This window comes from Neovison vison, chromosome 2 (assembly GCF_020171115.1).
Source record: "Neovison vison isolate M4711 chromosome 2, ASM_NN_V1, whole genome shotgun sequence".
Taxonomy (NCBI): domain Eukaryota; kingdom Metazoa; phylum Chordata; class Mammalia; order Carnivora; family Mustelidae; genus Neogale; species Neogale vison.
Genome location: NC_058092.1, coordinates 154713454 through 154734748, shown reverse-complemented (window position 1 = coordinate 154734748; position 21295 = coordinate 154713454). Strand labels below are relative to the sequence as shown.

The window sequence follows — 21295 nt, the reverse complement described above, 5'->3', positions numbered from 1 at the left end:
GTTGGTTTTCATAGGAAAGTCTTACTCTCAGGCAAGGTGTTGACTATCTCTAGGAACTGGCTAGCCCTGGGAGGGGCAGTCAGTGCTAGGACCAGCAAGGGTCATAACGTACAGAATTGTTGAACCACTGTGCTGTATACCTGAAACTTATATTAAAGGTTTTTTTTTTTTTTTTTTTTTTTTGGACAGAGAGAGAGAGAGCACAAGTAGGCAAGTAGGCAGAGAGGCAGGCAGAGAGAGAGGGGGAAGCAGGCTCCCTGCTGAGCAGAGAGCCCAATGTGGGGCTTGATCCCAGGACCCAGAGATCATGACCTGAGCCGAAGGCAGAGGCTTAACCCACTGAGCCACCCAGGCGCCCCTACCTGAAACTTATATAACAGTGCATGTCAACTGTACTTCCATTAAAAAATTAATTAATAAATCAATTAAATACATAAGTAGCCACAAACACAAAAAATAAAATAGAAAGTAAAAACATGATTCATACACTTGGCCAATTTAACTTCTTAATGGTTGGAGACTAGGTTTGGATTAAGAATTCTTGGATCCCTTGGAATCTGTGCCAGGATCTTCTGCAGAACAGTTGGCTATGGCCCCTAGCCCCCCTCAAGGGCGACCTCCCTTCTTTGCCATCTCCGTCATCCCTCATTGTAAGTGCCCCACATACAAGCCTATGGACCCCCTAGCTAGCATGTCCAACCTCTGTCCACCACTTAGCACGGAGGCTTGCATCATTCAGATTATGTATTGTGTGGTTTGTCCCGCCTGGAGCATGTTTGTCCTGATGTAGCCTGTTTGCAAACTATTTATAATTTTTTTCTCTGTTCGTTTTTTCAGCATCCGGGCTCGGTGACCCGTGCCTGTGTGGGCTGTGTGTGGAAGGAGAGGGAGGCACACTGGTTTACATTGGGCCTCTTGAGGACTTGGTCCACAAGCAACAGGTGCCTGGTCCTGTGTGGCCTGGTCATGGGGCCCCATGGGGTCCTGTGTGGCCCTGGATGTGGGCACTACGTGCTTGTGTACGTGCGTGCGTTTGTTGGGCGGTTGTCAGTAGGAGGAAGGAACCCATGCATCTGTGAAATTGTCCCCAAATGGAAAATTGTTCCCATCTGACTAGGTGCCTCGGTGTGACTCATCTGGCCTTTCCCCCTGCTTCTGTACAAGGCTTGAGAGAATACATCAATGAGAGAACTCTAGGTAGGATCATAGATCTTCCATTCACAGGTATTTTGTCTTCTTGGGGACGTCTTATTGCTATGCCGGCATCTACTTGCTCCTTTCAGTGCATGGTGTGGGGGAGGCTGGGGATGCTGTGAGCTGCGTCTTCTGGGCTGAGTGTGCAGTTTTCCTGCCTCGGAGAGAGGTCATGTCTACTGCCTCGGAGAGAGGTCATGTCTACTGCCTCGGAGGGAGATCATGTCTCCTGCCTTGGAGGGAAGTCATGTCTCCTGCTTGGTAAAGGCATGCCCTTTGTTTGGAGGTGGCTGTTAAATGAATTTTATTTGGGGGGGGGGAAGGCCAGTTCACTTTTGGACATTGTCATAGCCTGTAAGAGGTCAGGATAGTCTGTGTAGTCCCCACGTAACCCAGCTTCATCGCGGATTGGTGCTGTTCGAGCGCCCACCAAGTAGCTTGAGGAGCATGGCTGAGCAGGAGGTTGATGCCTCTGTGTTGCAGGACGCCTGGTTGAGGACTTGGTGTCTAAGGGCGGGAGTTTTGCAACCTTCTGTCTTTATTTCATTCCCCGCTGTACCTCCCCCTCTCGTCTTCCGTGTGCTTTGTTTTGTTCGTAATAGAAGCTGAAGCGTGTCCGCATATTCATTCCCTTCTCGGTTCACAGGTCCTCTTCTCCAGGGAGCCCCCATAGCCGGGCCTCTCCCCTCAGCCTGGGTTGCATTTGTGTCTCTCCTGCACCCTCCTGAGAGTTATTCTTTGATGACCGCAGGCACTTGGCACCCTGATCTTCTGTTCTGATTTCCATCTCCTTATCGGGGTGTTGGTCCCTTGGGAAGGGAAACCATGTGGTCTTCATTGAAGCTTCCCTGGTGGCTGGCACAGGACCTGGCCTAGAGCTGGTGTCACAGGACATACTGGGCACCTTCCCCGAGCCCAGGATTGCGCTAGGCACTAAGGGTTCAAAGAAGATAGAACTTGAGCAGAGGGGATCAGCCATGTCCTATATGAACTTGATGGCTATGAACTTGATGGCTATAGGAAGGTCTGAAGGGTCTGCAGACACCCAGTAGAGGTGAGAGGACCATGGGAAGAGGGGACCTATGACAAGAAAGCAGGGTCTTGTAGCCCCGCAGTATCTTAGTGGTAGGAGGGCAGAGAACATTTCGGGAGGATATTCCAGGCAGAGGAAACATCAGAGCAGTGTCAGGAGTCAGAAGAGGCGCTGTATTGGCTCAAATCACCACTGTGGAGGTGGGAGTGGGGGTGGGAGGGCGGTGGGATGCTGGGCCCAGGGGCTTGGAAGCTGCCTCTTCTCTGTGAACCCATCTCAGCTTTGTCCTCACACGGGGACCGAACTGTGGCTGCAGGCGGCTCCCAGCCGTTTTTCAGCACTGGCACTGGAGAGGGAAGGTCCCCTTCAGTTCGTGCGTGTTTGAAAACTCTGGAGCGAGGAGCCAACTGGCTTGTACGACTGTCTCCTCCATCCGGGAAAGTCTCAGCCAAGAAGACGGTGCTAGGCTGTGCTAGCCAGGGGCTGGGAGGAGGGTGATTAGCACCTCCAAAGGGAAGGGTGTTGGGCAGAGAGTCCCTCTGCTGGAGGTGGTGGACAGGGGTCGCTCTCCCGTAGGACTGAGAAGCAGAGTAGCTGGTGATGTTACAATCTTCCCCTCTGTATCCCCAGCACGACCCTGCCGAAGTCTGCTAGGTGCAGGCAGCAGGCCAGAACCGGGCTGCCTGCTTCATTGCTTCCCCAGACAGCACTGAGGGGACATCCAACGTGGAGAGCTGGGGATCTGACGACCTTCGGACGGTTCCCCTTCCTTGCCCCGGGGGACATTCAGATCTGACCTGCCAGCATTCCAGGATCTCTCTTCCAGGGGCAAGAACTCAGATCAGACCTCAGGTGCTCGGTGTCCAACCGAGAGATGTCAGTTTCAAACCTTTAACAGTTAAGGGAAAAGGGACTCCCTTCCTTCTGTGAAATGCTCCGCACCTTGAATAGAATCCATCAGTTACGTTTCATGATAATTGCGCAGCAGGATTATGTATTTGAGAACACATCGACTTTGTCGTAAAACTGAACTGGATCTCCCCTCAACCTCAGCCTCCATATCCTCAAAAAGGATTTAGGGAGTTACTGTAAACGCGGTAAGGTGTCCACATGCGTCCATCACGCTGACACCCTGTGAGCCCATTTTCCTTCGCTTACGAAGATCAATGTGGATGTGGGCTTTTTTTTTCTTTTTAAACACATATTGTGTAACAAAATAGTATTCCATTTTAAAAACCAAGCCCCACGTTCCATTCCTTGTTCTGTCAATAAGAAGAGAAGTAAATCCCGCGTGCACCCATGTGTGTCTGCATGTGCTGTCCATGTTGGAGGGGAAGAGGGAGCAAGAGGTAAAGAACAAAAGTGCGTGTTCTCAAATGGACCGTATAAGGCAACATAAGTAAGTAGATATTTTAAGCAGTTTTTAAAATGTTGTACATGGATCTCCAGGTCACCTCTCTTTAAGTTATTATTATTATTATTTTTTAAAGATTTATTTATTTTAGAGAGAGAGAGAGAGCACAGTTGAGCAGGGGGAGGGGTGGAGAGAGTGGGAGACGGTAGACTTCCCTCTGAGCAGGGAGCTGATGCCGGGCTTGCTCTCACAACCTTGAGCCCATGACCTGAGCTGAGACCGTGACCTGAGCTGAGACCGTGACCAGAGCTGAGACCGTGACCTGCGCCAAAACCGAGAGAGTCTGATACTCAACCGACTGAGCCACCCAGGCGCCCCTCCAGTGTTTCAGTTACACGCACTGGCAGATAAGAAGGTGTCCAGACCTGAGCCAGCTGCTGTCTGCAGGGGGAGCTGGGGAGAGGCGCTTGCCTTTCCATTGGTGGAAATCTTTGGCGGGCGAGGACTCGTGTGTCGGGACTGTGGCGTGAGGCTGCTCTGGGCTGATAGCGTCCTGACCTATCTTTTTTCCCCACCTGCTTTCCATACCACGCTTGCTCGGTTTCTCTTCTAGTCATTGGATTGTGCTGATTAGGCCGTGTGCGTCAAGGGCACCGGGAGAGTACATGTTGGAGCAGGTCTGAACCGGGAAGGTGAGAATTACTGTATCAGATGATACCCAATTAACTCGTGACGAGCACAGCAGGGGAAATTGGAACTCGGGCTTTATCATTTATGGACTGGAATCTCTCACTGTAGAGGAAACATTTTTAAACTTAGTGGCGTTTACTTCCTCCTTCCTCCTTCCTTCCCACCTGCCCACCACCTCTATCCATCCACTCAGGTGTGGCTTCTACAGACACGAGGATCAAAACGGGACAAGGCCCTGAGATGCGCTCTGGGTTCAAGGGCCGTGGGGCGGGGCTCCCTGGGGCAGCCACGCGGCCCCACATGGGACAGCCGTCGCCGCACGCCAGCACTCGGGGCAAAACGGTGCAAGTGAAGCATAAACATAGTTCAGAATAATTAGTTTTACTTTCTTTACGGACGACGGAGTCATGACGGTGCTCCAGTTCTGAAAAAGCCTTTCCGCCCTCTGACCTTTGGGTGCCTCTGCTGGTGTGAGGTCATTACAACACAGCATTCTCACTCGGATCCCCCGAGGAGGACCCCTGGATGTCCATTTCCGGGTGTGGCTGTGACGGCTCAGAGCCGGGGCTTTGGGACTGGCCCATGTCCTGCAGGCACCCTGCCTTCCTTTGCTGTGGGATCCCGGCCCACATCGACTAATCTTAATGTAAGCTGAGGGGGGGGAAATGATTCAGAAATTACTGAGAGGGTAAAATAATATGACATTAAATGCCCGATTTTCAGAAACATGAATCTTACTTTATGTGCAACTGCTGTTTTGGATTACCCATGCCTCCTCGGGCTTTAGCCAGCGTGGAAAATCCTTTAAGATGGCTACTCCGTTCACTTCCTCAGGAAGTCCATTTTCAAGCCCCTCAAGCTAGGCAGAGGCTCTTCTGTGACCGTCCCAGAAGAGACTGCTGCTTTAAGTTCCAATCACGGAACTCCGCTCCTTGCTTTTATTCATCACACGTTTATGTGACCGTTTTCTGTCCCCAAACCCGGTGTTCTCTAGTCTAAGGGCCACGTCTGACTCCTGTCTGCAGCTCCGGTGCTCAACACACAATCGGGCACATGGTGGGCGTTTGAGAGACGCGAGATGGATGTACGAATGAGAAGCAGGCACCCCTGAAGAGAATTCTGCTCTCTGGTACCGTTTATTAATTCTGTCAGATCCGTATCTGGCCATTTGTCTTCTCTCTGCAAATCTCCTATCGACGTCAGAGGGAAAGAGAGAGAGAAATTAGCAACGCCACACTGAATGATGGCCCGCCAACGGCACGCGAAGCCATTGCTAGTTTAGTGATGGTGTGTTTCTTTGGTTCAGCCCTAGGGAATGGACAATGGCCTGTCTAAAGCCCCGCACAGATTGTCTCCAGCTTAACTCAGGATCTCCACTTGGGATTCTATTCAAATGACTACCACGCATAGTGGTAACAGGAAGTGACGTAAATAAACAAAGGTATACATGCGGGTAATAATCTGTTTGTGAGACCACATGAAGCTGGTGTTTTATTATTGGGAGGGAACCAACATGAATATGAGCCTCAGAGAATTATTAATCATCTTCGCATGCAACCTGCTATGAAATCACCTTGGCCCTATACCCTTTACACACACACACACACTCACACTCACACACACACACACACACACATGCGTATGTATATTACACAATGGTAATTTATTTTAGCAGCACTCTTCCCTACAATTTACATACAATCGAGTTTCCATTTGTTAATGCCATTGTTCTTTGCAATTGTCCATGCTCTTTACAACTCTGACTTTTTACAGAAGTCTTTGGTCTCTCTTTAATTTACTCTCTCTGTGAACTCCAGCTTCATGTTGTTGGTGGCTAAAATTTCACATGCATTTATTCAATGTGCACTTCCTGAACCCCTGGGTTATTGAAAATGGAAGTCATGGGTTCCATAACAATGGGGTCTGGGATGATCTCTCACTGCTTTGTGACTTTGGTCTTTGCTGCCCCTCTGTGTCATCTGGGCAAAATGAGGATAATAATAGAGCAGCTTCATAGGCAGTATCATTGTTTAGCATTTAGAACAAGGTGGTTAGAACAGTTCCTGACACACAGGAAGGGATCAAGGAAATGTCCTTGATATCATTAACTTGGTATCAGGTTCTCTCATAGCGAATTTCCGATGTGAGACAGGTTCACTGTGGTATCAGCAGAGACTCATGGCTGGTGTTTCCCTCTTGTCCTCTGGTAAAAAAGTTGACTTGTGTAGTGCATTGTTTCATGGATTCCACCATCTTTCAAGGTCTTAGACAATACCAGTCCATCACACATATCAAGACAAGCAAATCACAAGTTCATTTTCCTGTGTTGTTGACTTCCCTTGGTGTTTTTTCCGCTCAGTATTAACTACTTCATTCCCATGCATGGTTTAATGACTCAAATAAACAGAAATTCTTTCATTCCCTGCAGTAGAAAAATAATACTTTAGATGTTCGAAAATTTCTCAGAATTCTGCAATTTCTCCTTTATCTTTCACATATTCCTTTGGGAGGATTTTACTAATGAGAGTTAATTGGGTCGAAATTGATCCTTGAATAATGAACCTTGAAAGCTGATGACTTGTTTTCGTAAAGCGAGGCCAAGCCTTATGTTACTAGAATTACTATGTTACTGGAACGTTCCAAGAAAACGGCCAGTGTTAGACAAAATTTGTGATGAATGCTAGACTGATGGGGTCCCCTTGGCGTCCATTGTGGAATCTGAGGTGGTACCGTAATCACCCCAGGATGCTGCCCTTATTGATAGAAGATGCTGGGACTGAATCTCTTAGTAGCCGCTGCTACATTCAATCTGACTGCAACTCTGTGTGGGTGTGGCTCATTTCCTGTATGATTATCATCACAAGTATTGCTTTTTCTTTGTCCTTTTATGACACAAACAAAGGATATAATGCACTAAAACCTAGTCAGCCCTGTTTCCCACTCAATGTTCTTTTACCTCCCTTGTTTGTGCTGAAAAGGGTATTGCTGGGTAAATTGGTAGAGTTTTTTCATCAGGTACCTTGGGCCATTTGTGGATTATCGGTTATCATGAAGATTTATGGCAAATGTTGCCGGGCGCTCCAAGGAGACATCAAAGTTAGAGGGTGGCCCCACCGCTCTCTCTGTGACCCTTGAAGCCATGTCTCTTAGATTTAAATAGTGCCTGGCGCGAAGTAGGGCCCGGGTTAAATTCCTGTAACTTTGATTTGTGTTTGCACCTCGCACTCGCCTTAATGTTTTCACAGATTTACTGCATTTAATGATCAATCAGTTTTTGCTTAATTAGTTTCACGAAGTTAATTATATGAATTCCATTCTGATAATATTGCCCAACTCTGGATGTCAGATTCCCTTAGCAAATGGAGAGGAGAGGAGGCCTTTTCTGCATTTTCCCGGTCAGGAGGCCGGTCGACCTGGAGTAATCAGCTTTCTTCAGCAACGTTTTCGGTTCTTGGAAGCTTGCCTCAATGCCACTACCGTTCTCTTGGTGTCCACTCTAATGTCAGGTTAGGAAAGGAAAGAGCAGAGGGACGATGAGGAAGGAAGAAAAGAGGAGCTCTCTTCCCAGTGCATCTCCTTCTCTAGAGAGAGGGAGATGAGTGGGGGCAGAGGGAGAGGGAGAATCTTAAGCAGGCTCCATGCCCAGTGCGGAGCCCAACGTGGGGCTCGGTCTCCTAACCCCGAGATCGTGACCTGAGCTGAAATCAAGAGTCCGACGCTCCACCAGCCGAACCGCTCAGGCGTCCCCACTTGGACATATTATTTAGGAAGATGAAAACGTAAACCCCCTGTCTACAGCCCCGGCCTCTCTGGAAGGCTGTAAGTCAACCTAGTTCATAGGCATGAAAGGCAGTTCAGGCTGCCTGGCTGGGGGATGGGTCAGGATCTAGGGAAGGTGGGATTTCAGTGCAGTGTCTGTGTCAGACGGCAGCCTCCGGGCGAGCGGAAAAGCACGGGGAGCTGCCTGGGTGCCCCTGTGCAACACCCAGCGTGTCACACTACCCAGAGCCTGGGATGCTTAGATGAGACAAGTGTGTAGTGATTTCTGAGCAAAATCATTAATATGGAATCTACCTGGATTACTTTTAAACATACGGATATGGTTTTCATCCTCAAGGGAGGTGCGGTGCATTTTTTTTTTTTAAAGATTTTATTTATTTATTTGACAGACAGAGATCACAAGTAGGCAGAGAGGCAGGCAGAGAGAGGGGGAAGAAGGCTCCCTGCTGAGCAGAGAGCCCGATGCGGGACTCGATCCCAGGACCCTGAGATCATGACCTGAGCTGAAGGCAGAGGCTTAAACCACTGAGCCACCCAGGGGCCTTTGTCCTTTTTTTTGTCCTTTGGATGAAAGATGCCATCGTGATAGAATTGTAGGGACATATGACCGCCATGGGCTGCTTCCGTTACCCTCGCTCTCTGAGAGACACATCGTATCTCCTCGTTCCACACGCCAGTGTCTTCCAAGTGCCCCTCTGCAGGCAGACCTCTTCTTGACCCACGTGCCCAGCTTCGTCCTGGACGTCCCCCTGGGGCAGCTCATAAACTCCAGGTTGTCAGATTTCAAACTTGAACACTTTGGAAGCTTCTCAACCGCTTTTATTTTTTTTCCAGTTTTTGGAGGTATAATCAATGAATGAAATTGTAAGGTATTTAAAGTCTACAACGTGACGATTTGATACATGAGTGCGTTGTGAAAGAGCTACCTCCCCGTCCATCCGGTAAATTCACACATCCATCACCGTTCACGTTTGCCTTTTTTTTTTTTTCTTTTTTTTTTGGTGAGAATATTGAAGTTCTACTCATCTTAGCAAATCCCAGTCTAAGACTGAACGCTTGCTCGTCTCTTCAGACTGGTTTCACATGCATTCTTCCCATCCCCGTTGATGGCAACTCTGTTTTCTGGTGGCTCAGGGCAAAACCTTTGTAGTCATCCTTTCTGGGTCTCTTTCTCACATGCCTGAATTCAATCTGTCAGGAACCCCTGCAGTCCCTATCTTTAAAGTAGATCTAGGGGCGCCTGGGTGGCTCAGTGGGTTAAAGCCTCTGCCTTCAGCTCAGGTCATGATCCCAGGGTCCTGGGATAGAGTCCCGCATCGGGCTCTCTGCTCAGCCGTGAGCCTGCTTCCCCCTCTCTCTCTGCCTGCCTCTCTGCCTGCTTGTGATCTCTGTCTGTCAAATAAATAAATAAAATCCTTAAAAAAAAATGCACCGCACCTCCCTTGAGGACGAAAACCATATCCGTATGTTTAAAAGTAATCCAGGTTTAAATAAATAAATAAAATCTTAAGAAAATAAATAATAAAAATAGATCTAAAATCTGCCTCCTATCCCCCACTCCTGTGACACCATGGTCTCAGTCCCCACTACCTCGTCCTGGAGGATGGCTCTAACCTTCTCTCTACGTCTCTTATGTCTTCCTAGAGTCCAGTCCAACAGAGCGACCATGACCCAGTTTGTTGCCTTTTTTCTCCAGTGTTTTCCCGTTTCTCTCCGAGTGCTCAAAACCCTGGCATGGCTTTCCAGGAACTACAGCTATATAACAAATCATTCCCAAACTCAATGACTGACAGCTGTTTGTTGTGTGTGCCCATTCTGTGAATCAGACATTTAGGTCCAGAGAAGCCGAGATGGCTTGTCTCTTGTTTCCTGACGTCTGGGCCCCTTGGGCTCTGTGGTTCACACCATCTGAAGGTTCGCTCACCCCCATATCTGTCTGTTGGCTGAGAGCTGCACCTGGGACTTCGGCCAGAACATCTCTCCATGGTTTCTCCCTGTGGCTGGGGCTTCCTCAAACATGGAGGCTGGGTTCCCAGTAGAAATAGCCAGGCAGAAGCTGGACCCCAGCCTCAGAAATTAAAAAGCATCCTTCCCGTCATTCTCTACTGGTTGTAGTATCATAGGCCGTTTAGATTCAAGAGGAAGGAAATAGAATTCACTGCTTGATGGGGAATGGCCAAGTTCTGGAATAGTGTGTGGGACCCAGAATATTACTGTGGCCGAGTTTTGGAAATACAGTTTGCCACAGTGGCCTGCATGATGGGGGCTGGGCTCTTTCTCTGCCTCATCTCTTTCCCCAGAGAATGTCTCCTCCAGATGTTGGTGGAGTAGTCAGGTGTGCTGCTGCCCTAGGACCTTTAGCCTGCTTGGTCCTTCTACCCGCCCTGCTCTTCCCAGGAAGGCTGCTCTGTGCTCCCCCCGGCCCTCTTCATATTTTTACTCAGATGTCACCTTCCCAATGACGCCCGACCCCTCTGCAGCCCCATTCTGATCCCCTTCTCTTGCTTTGTAGCACTTACAACCTCCTGGTACTCTATGGGACTCTTATGTTTATTCGTTACTACCTGTCCCTACCAGAACGAAGCTTTACAAAAGCAGGTATCTTTATTGCTTCTGTTTACAGGTTTATCCCAAGGGATTATCATGGTGTGCGGCATACAAAAATATGTTCTGGGTGTGAAACAGGGCACTTCTGGTTGGGACATTCTGAATGTGTAATCCTTGCTCCAGATAAACCAGGGAACAGGTCTCAGTGACACGGAGCCATGTCCCCACACCTTACTCCCCATGCTAGCACAGTACCCAATGCACTATAGGTGCTGAAAATACACATTTGGAGAAAAAAAATTAGCACAACTTCACTTGTAAAGGAGGTTGACCCAAGTCAACTGGATTAAGGGACCCATTTAAAGAGTTGCTTTCACTGGGTACATTTCTGTTTTTATCTGTTACGAACTGATGAACAAGAACTTCTGTTTTAATTTCTGCATCCATATTTGGTTTCTTTATGAGGAATTTCAAGGTCCTTTTTCCAGTTCCAACTATACCGCCCTGTCCCTTACCCTAACACGTACATGGTGACAAAACAGGGTCCTGAGAGCCCCCTCCGCAGAGGCTCAGGGCAGTGAGTCAAACAGCGTGGATTTTGCTCCCCACACACCCCAATGTCAATGCATGAATTGCCTCTGAGAATACAGGTCGGAATAAAAACACTAATAAACTCCACAGTGGTGATAATAGTGGTCAGGGTAGAAATGGCAGCAACATCGCTAATTACAGCCACTGTCTGATGGGGACTGCTCTGATGCCACCTGCTCTCCTGGGCACTTCATCGTCCTCTCTCAGTCGGCGGTCACCTTGAGAGGATGGCGTTTTCTTCCTACAGAGGAGGAAACAGAGGCTATCAGGACTTGTCCAGAAGGCACCGAATCTCTCTTTCGCTCTTTAACATAAAAATATTTATATAGTAAAACAGCATGAGTTCCCCCTCTTATTCCCTCTGTTTAAAAAAAAGGGACAATGTCAAATCAGCATTTTGATTTTTTTAAAAAGATTTTATTTATTTATTATGTGAGACAGAGAGAGAGAGAGAGAGAGAGAGAGGGGGGCAGAGGGAGAAGCAGGCTCCCTGCCAATCCTGGGATCACGACCTGAGCCAAAGGCAAATGCTTAACCGACTGAGCCACCCAGGCACCCAACATTTTTATTTTTTTTTTAACCTATTAAGAGGGAAAAAAAATTAACATTTTCTTCACGTACAAAAGACCAAATGTCTTTTTATGAGTGAAGGGCCTCTCTGATCCACGGGGGCACCACAAATCATCGATTCCTCCACCTTTGATGATTATGAGGCTCTGAGTTCATCGCTAGGGGCTACAGACCTCCCAGCTTTGGAAACTGAGTCACTGAAGTCAACTGAACTCAAGTCCTATCAGGATCCCGTTTCCATGTGGGTCTCAGTGGAAGGGTCTGCAGTTCCCTGCTCCTGTACCGGTGAGCTTCTGGTTCATCCCTAGGATGGGAGTTGATTCCCACTTGTATCTTTTTTTTCATCCTCTGCCACCAAGCTCTTGGCTACCAGTTGGGAAAGATGAAAGGCACAGAGAGCAGCGGCATCCACGCCCAACACCCAGGGAGCTTCCTTTGGAAGCACAGTGCCCAGATGGAGGCACTGGGGGGCCTCACAGCATTTCCAGCACCTTCCTCCAGGCAGCCCCCACCCCGCCCCGCCCCGTGAACTCGCCTGCTTTCCACACCAGGAAGGCGATCATTACTACCAGTCCGACTTCGATCCTTTGGTGTTTGGCTTATAGTGGAGCACTCCTGGGTTTTGTTCCGTCTTTGCATCAACTTTGGATTTTTGTTTTTGCAGAAATGAGTGTGAAGGAGAGTGCTCTGAAGTACATGGAGATGCTCGAGGATAAGCTGCGTAGGTAAGGATCAGAATGTCTTCGTGACCGACGCCGCTGTGTGCTCGGGTTCTTGACTGGAACAGAATTTAGTGAACGCAATGAGAAAGGCTAGCCACTTTCTGTAATAAGTGAACAAAGAAAAACACACAAAAAGGAGTCCTTTGAATTCCGTGACAGGATTCACGCAGGTGCCATATAAACACCATCCCTCTCTCCCACCCGATTCTTTTCTCCTCTTTATAGAAAGTAATAGGTGACAATGTTGAGAAGTGTCTCAGTGAGATCACAAGTTAGTTTTCATGTTCCATAAGATGGATCTTCTGTGCCATGTTAAATTCCGAATTCATGCCTTGGTCTGTTTTTTCCTTTTTTCTTTTTTCTTTTCAAACTCTGAAGTGGGTCTTATGGATTTTGACCCAGCTTATACGTGTTTTGGAACAATATAAAAAAATTGCACATCTTAGGTTCTGTTTTGAATCCCAAATCAAAACCAGCGTGAAAATTCACGGTTGCCTTTTTTTTTTTTAACCTAATTAGGAATTCAGATTGGAGAAACATTACGGATGTTGTAGCATGTCAAGATGTTTCTCATTTTTGTGGATGTGTGTGCTCATGGAAATAAATCCCAGCCACCAGGATCTGTTCCTAATTAAGGAAACAAGTATGAAAATGTAATGTGTACTTTCTTCCCCGGGAGTCATTTAGCTTTATGGACTGTTTTTGCTACTCTTCTGGAATTGTTAAATAACACTTTAACTAGGCTATGCCTTCAACCTCTATGGGCTCAGATGATGCCATTGGCTAAAATGCTTGTCCTTTAAGAGACAAGGAGATAGGATGCTTTGCTGAGTTCTGCTCGGTGGGGCAGGGAAGGTACTGTGGGATTTGTTCTCAAGCTTGCAAAGTACGTTCTTCCAACCATTCACTGCCTATTTCCCTGCTTCCAGCGCCACACACATGGGGAAGAACCATGAGAAATGTGGGCCGTAGAGAGTGTGGGGTAAGGAGGGCACACAGGAAGGAGCATCCTCCAAAGAATGTTTCCCCTCCTTCGAAAATAGGACACTCATCTGGGTCAGGTGCTCTGCTCCGCGTCCGTCCTCCCCTTCTCCCCTGGGTGCTCGGGCAGGTTTCAGCATCTCCCTGTTGACCTTATCCAGCTAACATTTTTAGCCACGAGCACCGCACACACCACATGTTCCACTGGGATGCTGGTCAGCAGGTCGGAGGTGAAGGAACTTGGGCATCGGTGGAAAGATGCCCCTTGAGAACGCAGCTCTGCAGCTGATCCCTCCACTTGATTTCCATTCTCTGTCTGGAAACATTCTCTGTCTGTCTCCTTAGCAGTAAAGCTGAAGGACAGGTACCCGCCCCCTCCTGGAGTTGGTGTGGATTTTAATAAGCAGCAGAGATAAATCCTCTACCTAGCGGACAGTCAGCAAACACTTGTTCCCTTCGCTTCCTGCTGCTTCTGGTCTTTGATCTCCTCTTCATCGAATGGAGTGAACAGTCCTGCCCAGGACTCATTCATTTCCCTCCATGCCAGCCCCTCCTGCTGGGTATCCAGCCCAGAGAATGGTTCATCACCCGCTTGGACGGGCCCTTGCACCTGGCTGCTGCCTGGGTGGCACATAGGCTCCCCTCCCCCAGGCCTCGCCTCCTGCTCTGGGTCACCGAGTCCTGCCAGGCTGGCCTCTTGGGTGCCCTTGAGCCCTCCCACCTGGCCCTGCTCCTGTGGGTCTGTCTTCTCTCTTGCTGAACCACCGTAAGAGCAGATTTTTGTGTTTTTCTGTCTCGTGTTGCCCTTCCCACTCCACTCTCCAGGTGGTCTTGAGTGAGCATGTTAAAGTACAAATTTGGTCATCCCCATCATCCTAAGGATAAAGCCCAAATATCTTACTGTGGCTCCTTCACTCTTCAATGTGGCCTCTGTGTGTCTGTCAGTGTCACCCGTCATCACCCTGCCACCCTCCTACTCGCTTGTACGGATTCTGGTATGTTTCCCAAGGCCACTGTGTGTTTTCTCCTGTGGAGAGACTAGTGGAGACAGGGGAGTGCCCAAGGGTTGTTATCCAGGGAAGTATCCAGGTGAGCTATGGAAAATTACTGACAGTAGATCACGCTGACCTGGAAAGATGGCAGTTTCCTGCAGCTCAACCCAATATTTAGGGATTTGGAGTCACTTCAGGAGGGTCAGACACTCTGGCCGGAGCCTGGCCTGTGTCCTCCTGGTGGTACACTGCCTCTCACCGTTCCCCTTGCATGTGCCCCAGTGGCTGCTGCCGGCTCTGCACCCAATGGCCCCACATCTGTCTCCATCTTTTCACCCTTCATGCTTTCGCTGCACCCTCTTCGGAGCCTCCCATGACTCCCCAAGACTGAGAAACGTGCTTGCCCTGAATTCTTTTCCCTTTCAAAATGCGGAATGAGTGATACGGGTCATGTCTGTCTTGTTGAGCGTGTATCCTCTGTGATGTGATGGTACAGAGCAGAGTAAGGGTATCCAACAAATGGTGAGCTCATGGTTGAGTGAATGCAACTAATTCATAGCCCCCCACTCCAGTCCATTCTTGCATCACCTTCTGCCTCCTTCCCTGACCTTCTGGTCACGTGGCTGCTTGAATCGCATGCATTCATCACTCAGGGTCCGCCAACAGCCTCAAATGACCAGAGAGGCGGCTGACCCATCCTACAGCCGACTTCCTGAGGACCCTTTCCTTTGCTGCTTGAAGCTGTAAGAGATCTGGTGCAGATGTGCTTGAACTGGTGTGGTTAAAACACTGGGATTGGAGGGAAGGCAGTAGGCTGTAGGCAGAGTTGCAGACAGAGGCTAGGTGAGCCTTAAGGTGTGTGCAGGGAGCTTTACCACTGCCTCAGAGCAGGAGGCCAGATTGGATGCCATGGCAAGTGTGGGAATGGTCAGCGCCCCCCCGCACCCCGCCACCCATGATGGAACTGTCTTCCCCACCGGCCCAGGGAACAAGGGTCGCGTGATCCCATCACAGTCCCAGTTCTAACATGAAAACCAACATCTTAAAACACAAACCCTGTTTTTTGCACCGAAGAGTTTGCATCATGGTGGGGGCTCAGTGAATACTGCGGGATATAGGCCAGAGCAAGACGAGAGGCTGGTGGAAGTCTTTGCTGCTTACTCACCTATGGCCTCTCTTGGTCTTCTGGGGATTTCAAAAGGAAGTGTCTGAGAACTGAAAAGAATGTTCATTTCCCAATTTGAGTGTACGGAGGACACAATTTATGATCCATGCTTTAGCGAGATTTGGATCGCGCCAGTTGTGGTTTGGGAGACAAATCTAAGGGACAGCAATATTTTTGTTACTATCTCAGCACACACTGAGACAGGCTGGTGGACTCAACGTCCCACTCTCCATCAAGAAAGCCAAGTGAATTAGGGATTAGGAAGCATCTGATCCCATTAACGGTCCACAGGGATACCAGCATGGGACAAAACAAAGCAGGCAAATATTCAACAGGGGCTTTTAGTCTATATTTAAACAAAGATTTGCCTTTTAACAGTCTGAGTTCAATTAAAAAAATGAGAAAAGAAATTCTCTTCTGAATTTGAATGTTTATAAAAATTCACAAAGTTTTTTTTTTCAAAACTTGTTTTTTGATCATGGCTTTATTTGCTATCAAAGTATGTTAAAGCGGGAAAATAGTGAAAGTGCTTAAATCATTATGTTGTTTTACACGCTTAGGATACCTAGTCAGTCGAGTGTAATTGTCAACAGATAAATAGTAAAATCATGTATCTGTAAATTACACTCATAAACTCCATTTCATTTAACACACATGAGAATAATATATAGACATATATATAAATATACACGTACATGTACACACACATATATATAAACACACATTTGCAATAGAAAAATAAATACATTTCTTAGTTTTTCTATTTATTTTGAAAATTCTCTTTTAGCAACAATGCATTGACTGGACGTCTATGCAGTCAGAGGGGGGTCACATTCTCTCCTTTAATATCTAACCTTCCTATTAGGGGATGAAGTAGGTGCTGGGGAGAATATGGCTGACCATTTCTCTATGTCAGCGAAAGGCAGATATTAACATGCAAATACACCTTGTTCTCCAGAAGAAAATGAACTGAGTAAAATATATATATATATATATATATATATATATATATATATATTAGTCTGAGTTGTAAGTCGGATACATGTATGTCCCTGTTTCTCCTCCTGCAGACAAGACACTACTTGAGGATTTTTCCTTGCTCAGCTTTTTCCAGGATGTTCCTCCTTCCTTCTCTTCACTGGACGGGCAGGAGGGTGACTGCCTCCAGGATCACAGGGCCAGGCCCAGTCCCTTGCGGCTTTCCTCTCCGTTCCCACAGCTACCGCCTCCAACTCGGGAGCCCTCCCTCCTCAGCCCCTGGGTGCCCCTTTCTCCTCAAGGCTCAGCACAATACCCCTTCTCTATAAAGCTTATGGCCTTCTCCTACTTCCTTCTTGGCATGCACAGTGGGAGTGACTTAGGACAATTTGTTGCAATGATTTCTGTCTGATTCTATTAGACTGTGAGGTCCTGGAGAATGGCTTCCATGCCGTACATGATTTGTATTCCAAGGGGCTGGCACGCTGTGTGGCATGTGGTAAACATCCAGGAAAATTACAGTAGTGCAGGAAGGAATGGCTGAATAGCAATTGTATCTTGATACTTTATTTTCAACTATTAGATGCAAAAAGTTAAGGCAGCCCAAGGAGGTACAATGCCCCAGAAATCCTTTTGTCTTGCCATCAGATCTTAATGGTATATACCAGAAGAGAACAACAACAACAGATCTACTCTCAAAGAGCTTTCCTCACTTTTTCTTACTCCCTCAGGGTTATTGTCTCCAGAGGTTGAGAGTTAAGGGTGCTATTTTGGGCTGGATGATTTCCCCTGTGGTTAAATCTTGCCTTAATTTCCTTTGTCTCCATTATTACATCTTCTCTGTTAGCGGTCTTACCCGAAGACTCAAAAGAAATATTCAAAAGTTGTATAGATGGGTTGCATCTTTTACTGACCATATGTTCTCTCTCTAAGCTCTAAGCTTTGTGCTGGAGAAAGTCACTGTTGTCCAATAGCAAACCTGTGTCCCTGGCTGGTGTGCACCAAGCCCTCCGCCCTATGGCTATGGCGCAGTGGTTCCATTTAACCTCGTGGAATCTCTCGCATGCATGACTAATGGGAAACTGTCTCTTTCTTCTAGCCTCCTCGGGTTCTCTTGCTACTTCCCGCCCCCCCCTGCAGTTGACTATGAAAGCTTTGTCAGTGTGGTTCCGGGGATTATAGGTTACTTTTATTTCCTGGTGCTCTTCCGTGTTTTTTCTTAAATGCTCTCCCCACCCACCTTGGAGTATGTATCATACTTTTGTAATCAGAAAACAGAAAAATCATTGAAATTTGTTTTGAATATAGAAATCGTTAGATATGTCTTGGAAGGCTTTCTTAGTTTTAGAAAGGACTGTCAGACACACACCAGTTTCATCTGAAAGGTACTTTGAAATTTAGAGATTGGTATTTTGCACAAGATGATCTACTTCTTTTTTAAAAAATTAATGATTAGTTTCTACTTATCTTGAATATTCCATATGGATAGTTTGATGGGAAGGGGTGGCTGGGAGCGCTCAATCTGCTAACGAAAAGCCAGAGGTGACTGGCAGAGGTGAGCAGGGTGGGAGAAGTCCTATTGGTTTCCTACCTGGACCCCTGACTACCTCTCAGCTTGCTTGTGTGGATGGCTCTGGTTTCATGCCAGAAGTCAGGAGAAGCTGAGAGTCAGACAACTAGCTGGAGTTAAGAGTACCCATTTGGCAAAATGGTATTGACCTTCTGTGTAAGGCAGTGTGCAGAAGACGCTCTCAGGCATGCCTCAGAGACCAAGGTCTGTTCCCCCACCCACAGCTGCCAGAGCCTGTCTGTCATGGCCAAGGGCAAGAGCTGATGACTGACCGACTGCCCACAATCCAATGAGGATGGGAATCCCAGCTGAAGACGGGGCCCTTGTTTCTACCCACTGCACACAGGAGCGTCCACTTGGGTGTGGGAAGCACATTTTAGAATTTGATTTTACGTTTTCATTTTACCCACTTAACTTTTGTCCTTGCAAGCAGTCTCGTCCTTGAACTGTTTTATATGTACGTAGTGCAATGTGTACACAAGTTCTGAAACAAATACTGTAGTGCCTGCTTGTGCTTGCATTACATGAAGTATTAGGGACAGGGCCCCAAATAATATTCCTCTACTTCTTTTCTTTTTTCTTTTTTTTAATTTATTTTATTTTTTTCAGTGTTCCAAGATTCATTGTTTATGCACCACACCCAGCGCTCCATGCAACATGTGCCCTCCTTAATACCCACCACCAGGCTCACCCTACCCCCACTCCCAGAGGTCACATTGGGCAGACGTCCACCCCCTCCATCCACAAAGGAAAAAGGGAGTTAATTCTACCAGAAAAGGGGTCAGCACTGAGGCTTCCCAGAGACGATGACAGCAGGGCATGGAGACTGAGAAGGAAGGGTTAGAATATGCAGAGAAGTGGGAATCTAAAATGTGGTGGCAGCGAGTGAGGACTTCAGGCGAGAATTCCCGAGCCTGATTCAGGTGCCTGGCCCTTAGCGGTAGAAGAGCTAAAAGCCCAAGAGTCCTCGGGGTGTGTTCCAAACCCCACGGAGCGACACTAGCTCTCACGGGAGGCGTGGCGGCGGGGCGCCCTGAACAATGAATGGAATTCTTTGAGATCCCACATAGAATGCCCTTTATGCCAAATTATACAAGGTAATTTTGAAGTTCCTGTGCACCTGGGACAATCCGCTTCTCAACCATATTGAACTTATTTCAAAAGTTGTTAAGGGAAATGAGTATAAGAAATGGCAGCTGAACCCCCTCCCCCATCTCGGTCCAAAGGAAAGGAATGCAGACTCCACGTGGACACCGCCATTTGTTTTTTTCGTACTTTCTCATTCCGTGGCTGTTATACACCTTCCTGCTCTCTTTCCTAACAGACACATGTCAGAGGAGGTCTCCGCAGACCTCACTTCCTCACGGTGAGCTCAGTGCCTTTCTTCTTGCTTCTGCAAATGGCCTTGACCCCTTTCTGCTTTGCCTCTCCTGTCTCAGAATGACAGAGATTCTCAGCTTCTTCCCTTCCCCTCCCCTGATTAGGTGTGGCCCTCCTGCATCCACCTCCATTCCTCGCTGGGGGTTGTGAGTATCAGCTTGGTCCCTCGTTAGCAGGAGACTTTTCATCCCTGCCTGATGAACAGACTCTCTGCTGGGTTGACCCGTGTCTGTCCTTTCTGATTTTCTTGGTGTAGATGTGGCCCACAGCAGTTTCTCCCTCTTCTGGCTCCTCTCTTGTCTTCTGGCTTTCTCCTGCCTGCTCTTTGATCGTACTGCTTGGGGACAGGAGTTTTCCTTTTAACTGTGTGTGTCCTGCCTTCTCATCTCCATGGCCTGCTCAGGAAACACTCAGGACTTTGCCCATCAGTTGATACATTTGTAGCAAGCTCACATTTCCCTTCCAAGAACACACAAATGGGTCCTACACACCTACACAGCTGACCCTTGAACAACACAGGCTTTAACTGTGCAAGTTCAATTATATGTGATTTTTTAAAAGATTTTATTTATTTATTTGTCAGAGAGAGTGAGCACAGGCAGACAGAGTGGCAGGCAGAGGCAGAGGGAGAAGCAGGCCTCCTGCTGAGCAGGGAGCCCGATGTGGGACTCGATCCCAGGATGCTGGGATCATGACCCGAGCCGAAGGCAGCCGCTTAACCAACTGAGCCACCCAGGCGTCCCTATGTGGATTTTTAAAAAATAAATCCAGTAGAGTACTGTAAATCTATTTTATCTTCCTTATGATTTTCTTTTTGAAAATACTTTATTTATTTATTTGCCAGGGAGATAGAGAAAGAGCACAAGTAGACAGAATGGCCCACAGAGGAAGGGGAAGCAGGCTCCATGATGAGCGGGGAGCCCGATGTGGGACTCAGTCCCAGGACCCTGCGATCCTGACCTGAGCTGAAGGCAGCTGCTTCACCGGCTGAGCCACGCAGGCATCCCTCCTTAAGATTTTCTTAGTGCTGTTTCCCCCCTCCAGCGTGGGACTTAAACTCACAATCCTGAGATCAAGACCTGAGCTGGAATCCAGAGTCTGATGCTTAACCGACTGAGCCACCCAGGCGCCCCTTAAAGGTAGTTTTTCTGAGAATATACTGGAAAGTCCTCATAAACACATTCATGACCAATGCAAAAGCATTCTTCATATGGCTGTTACCAATCCCTCTGGGATGCAGACTATATTGTAAGAATATGGTATCAAATACACACTAACATACGAAATAGTGTTTATTGACTGCTTTTTTTTTTTAAGATTGTATTTATTTATTTGACAGAGAGAGAGAGAGCAAGAGCAGAAACACAAGCAGGGGGAGTGGGAGAGGGAGAAGCAGGCCTCCCACAGATGTGGGGCTCGATCCCAGGACTCTGGGATCATGATGTGAGCTGAAGGCAGACGCCTAATGACTGAGCCACCCAGACACTCCATATTGAGTGGTTTTGCTATCACAAAGGCTTTCAGGCAGCAGTGGGCTATCGGTAGTTAGGTTTTTGGGAAGTCAGAACTCCTACTTGGATTTTCAGCTGTGCATTATTCAAGGGTCAACTGTACATGAAAACCATTATAAAAATAATTCATTATTGGATTCACCTATGTTTAAATTTTGGAGCAATTTGGCCTATAGTCTCACTTTTCAGGAGAAGCAATGATCCCTGATCAATCTAATAGGTAATCCCTGATTATTT

The 21295-nt window shown here is 47.6% G+C and overlaps 1 protein-coding gene across 1 annotated transcript in view; it reads left to right on the top strand.

The window, feature by feature from the left end:
- DISC1 (DISC1 scaffold protein) overlaps window positions 1-21295 on the top strand; it is a 312576-nt gene that overhangs the window by 215711 nt on the left and 75570 nt on the right. Inside the window, exon 9 of the mRNA XM_044236813.1 lies at window positions 12424-12484. Within this exon, the coding sequence (XP_044092748.1) occupies window positions 12424-12484 (61 nt within the window). The remainder of the gene's footprint in view (window positions 1-12423; window positions 12485-21295) is intronic.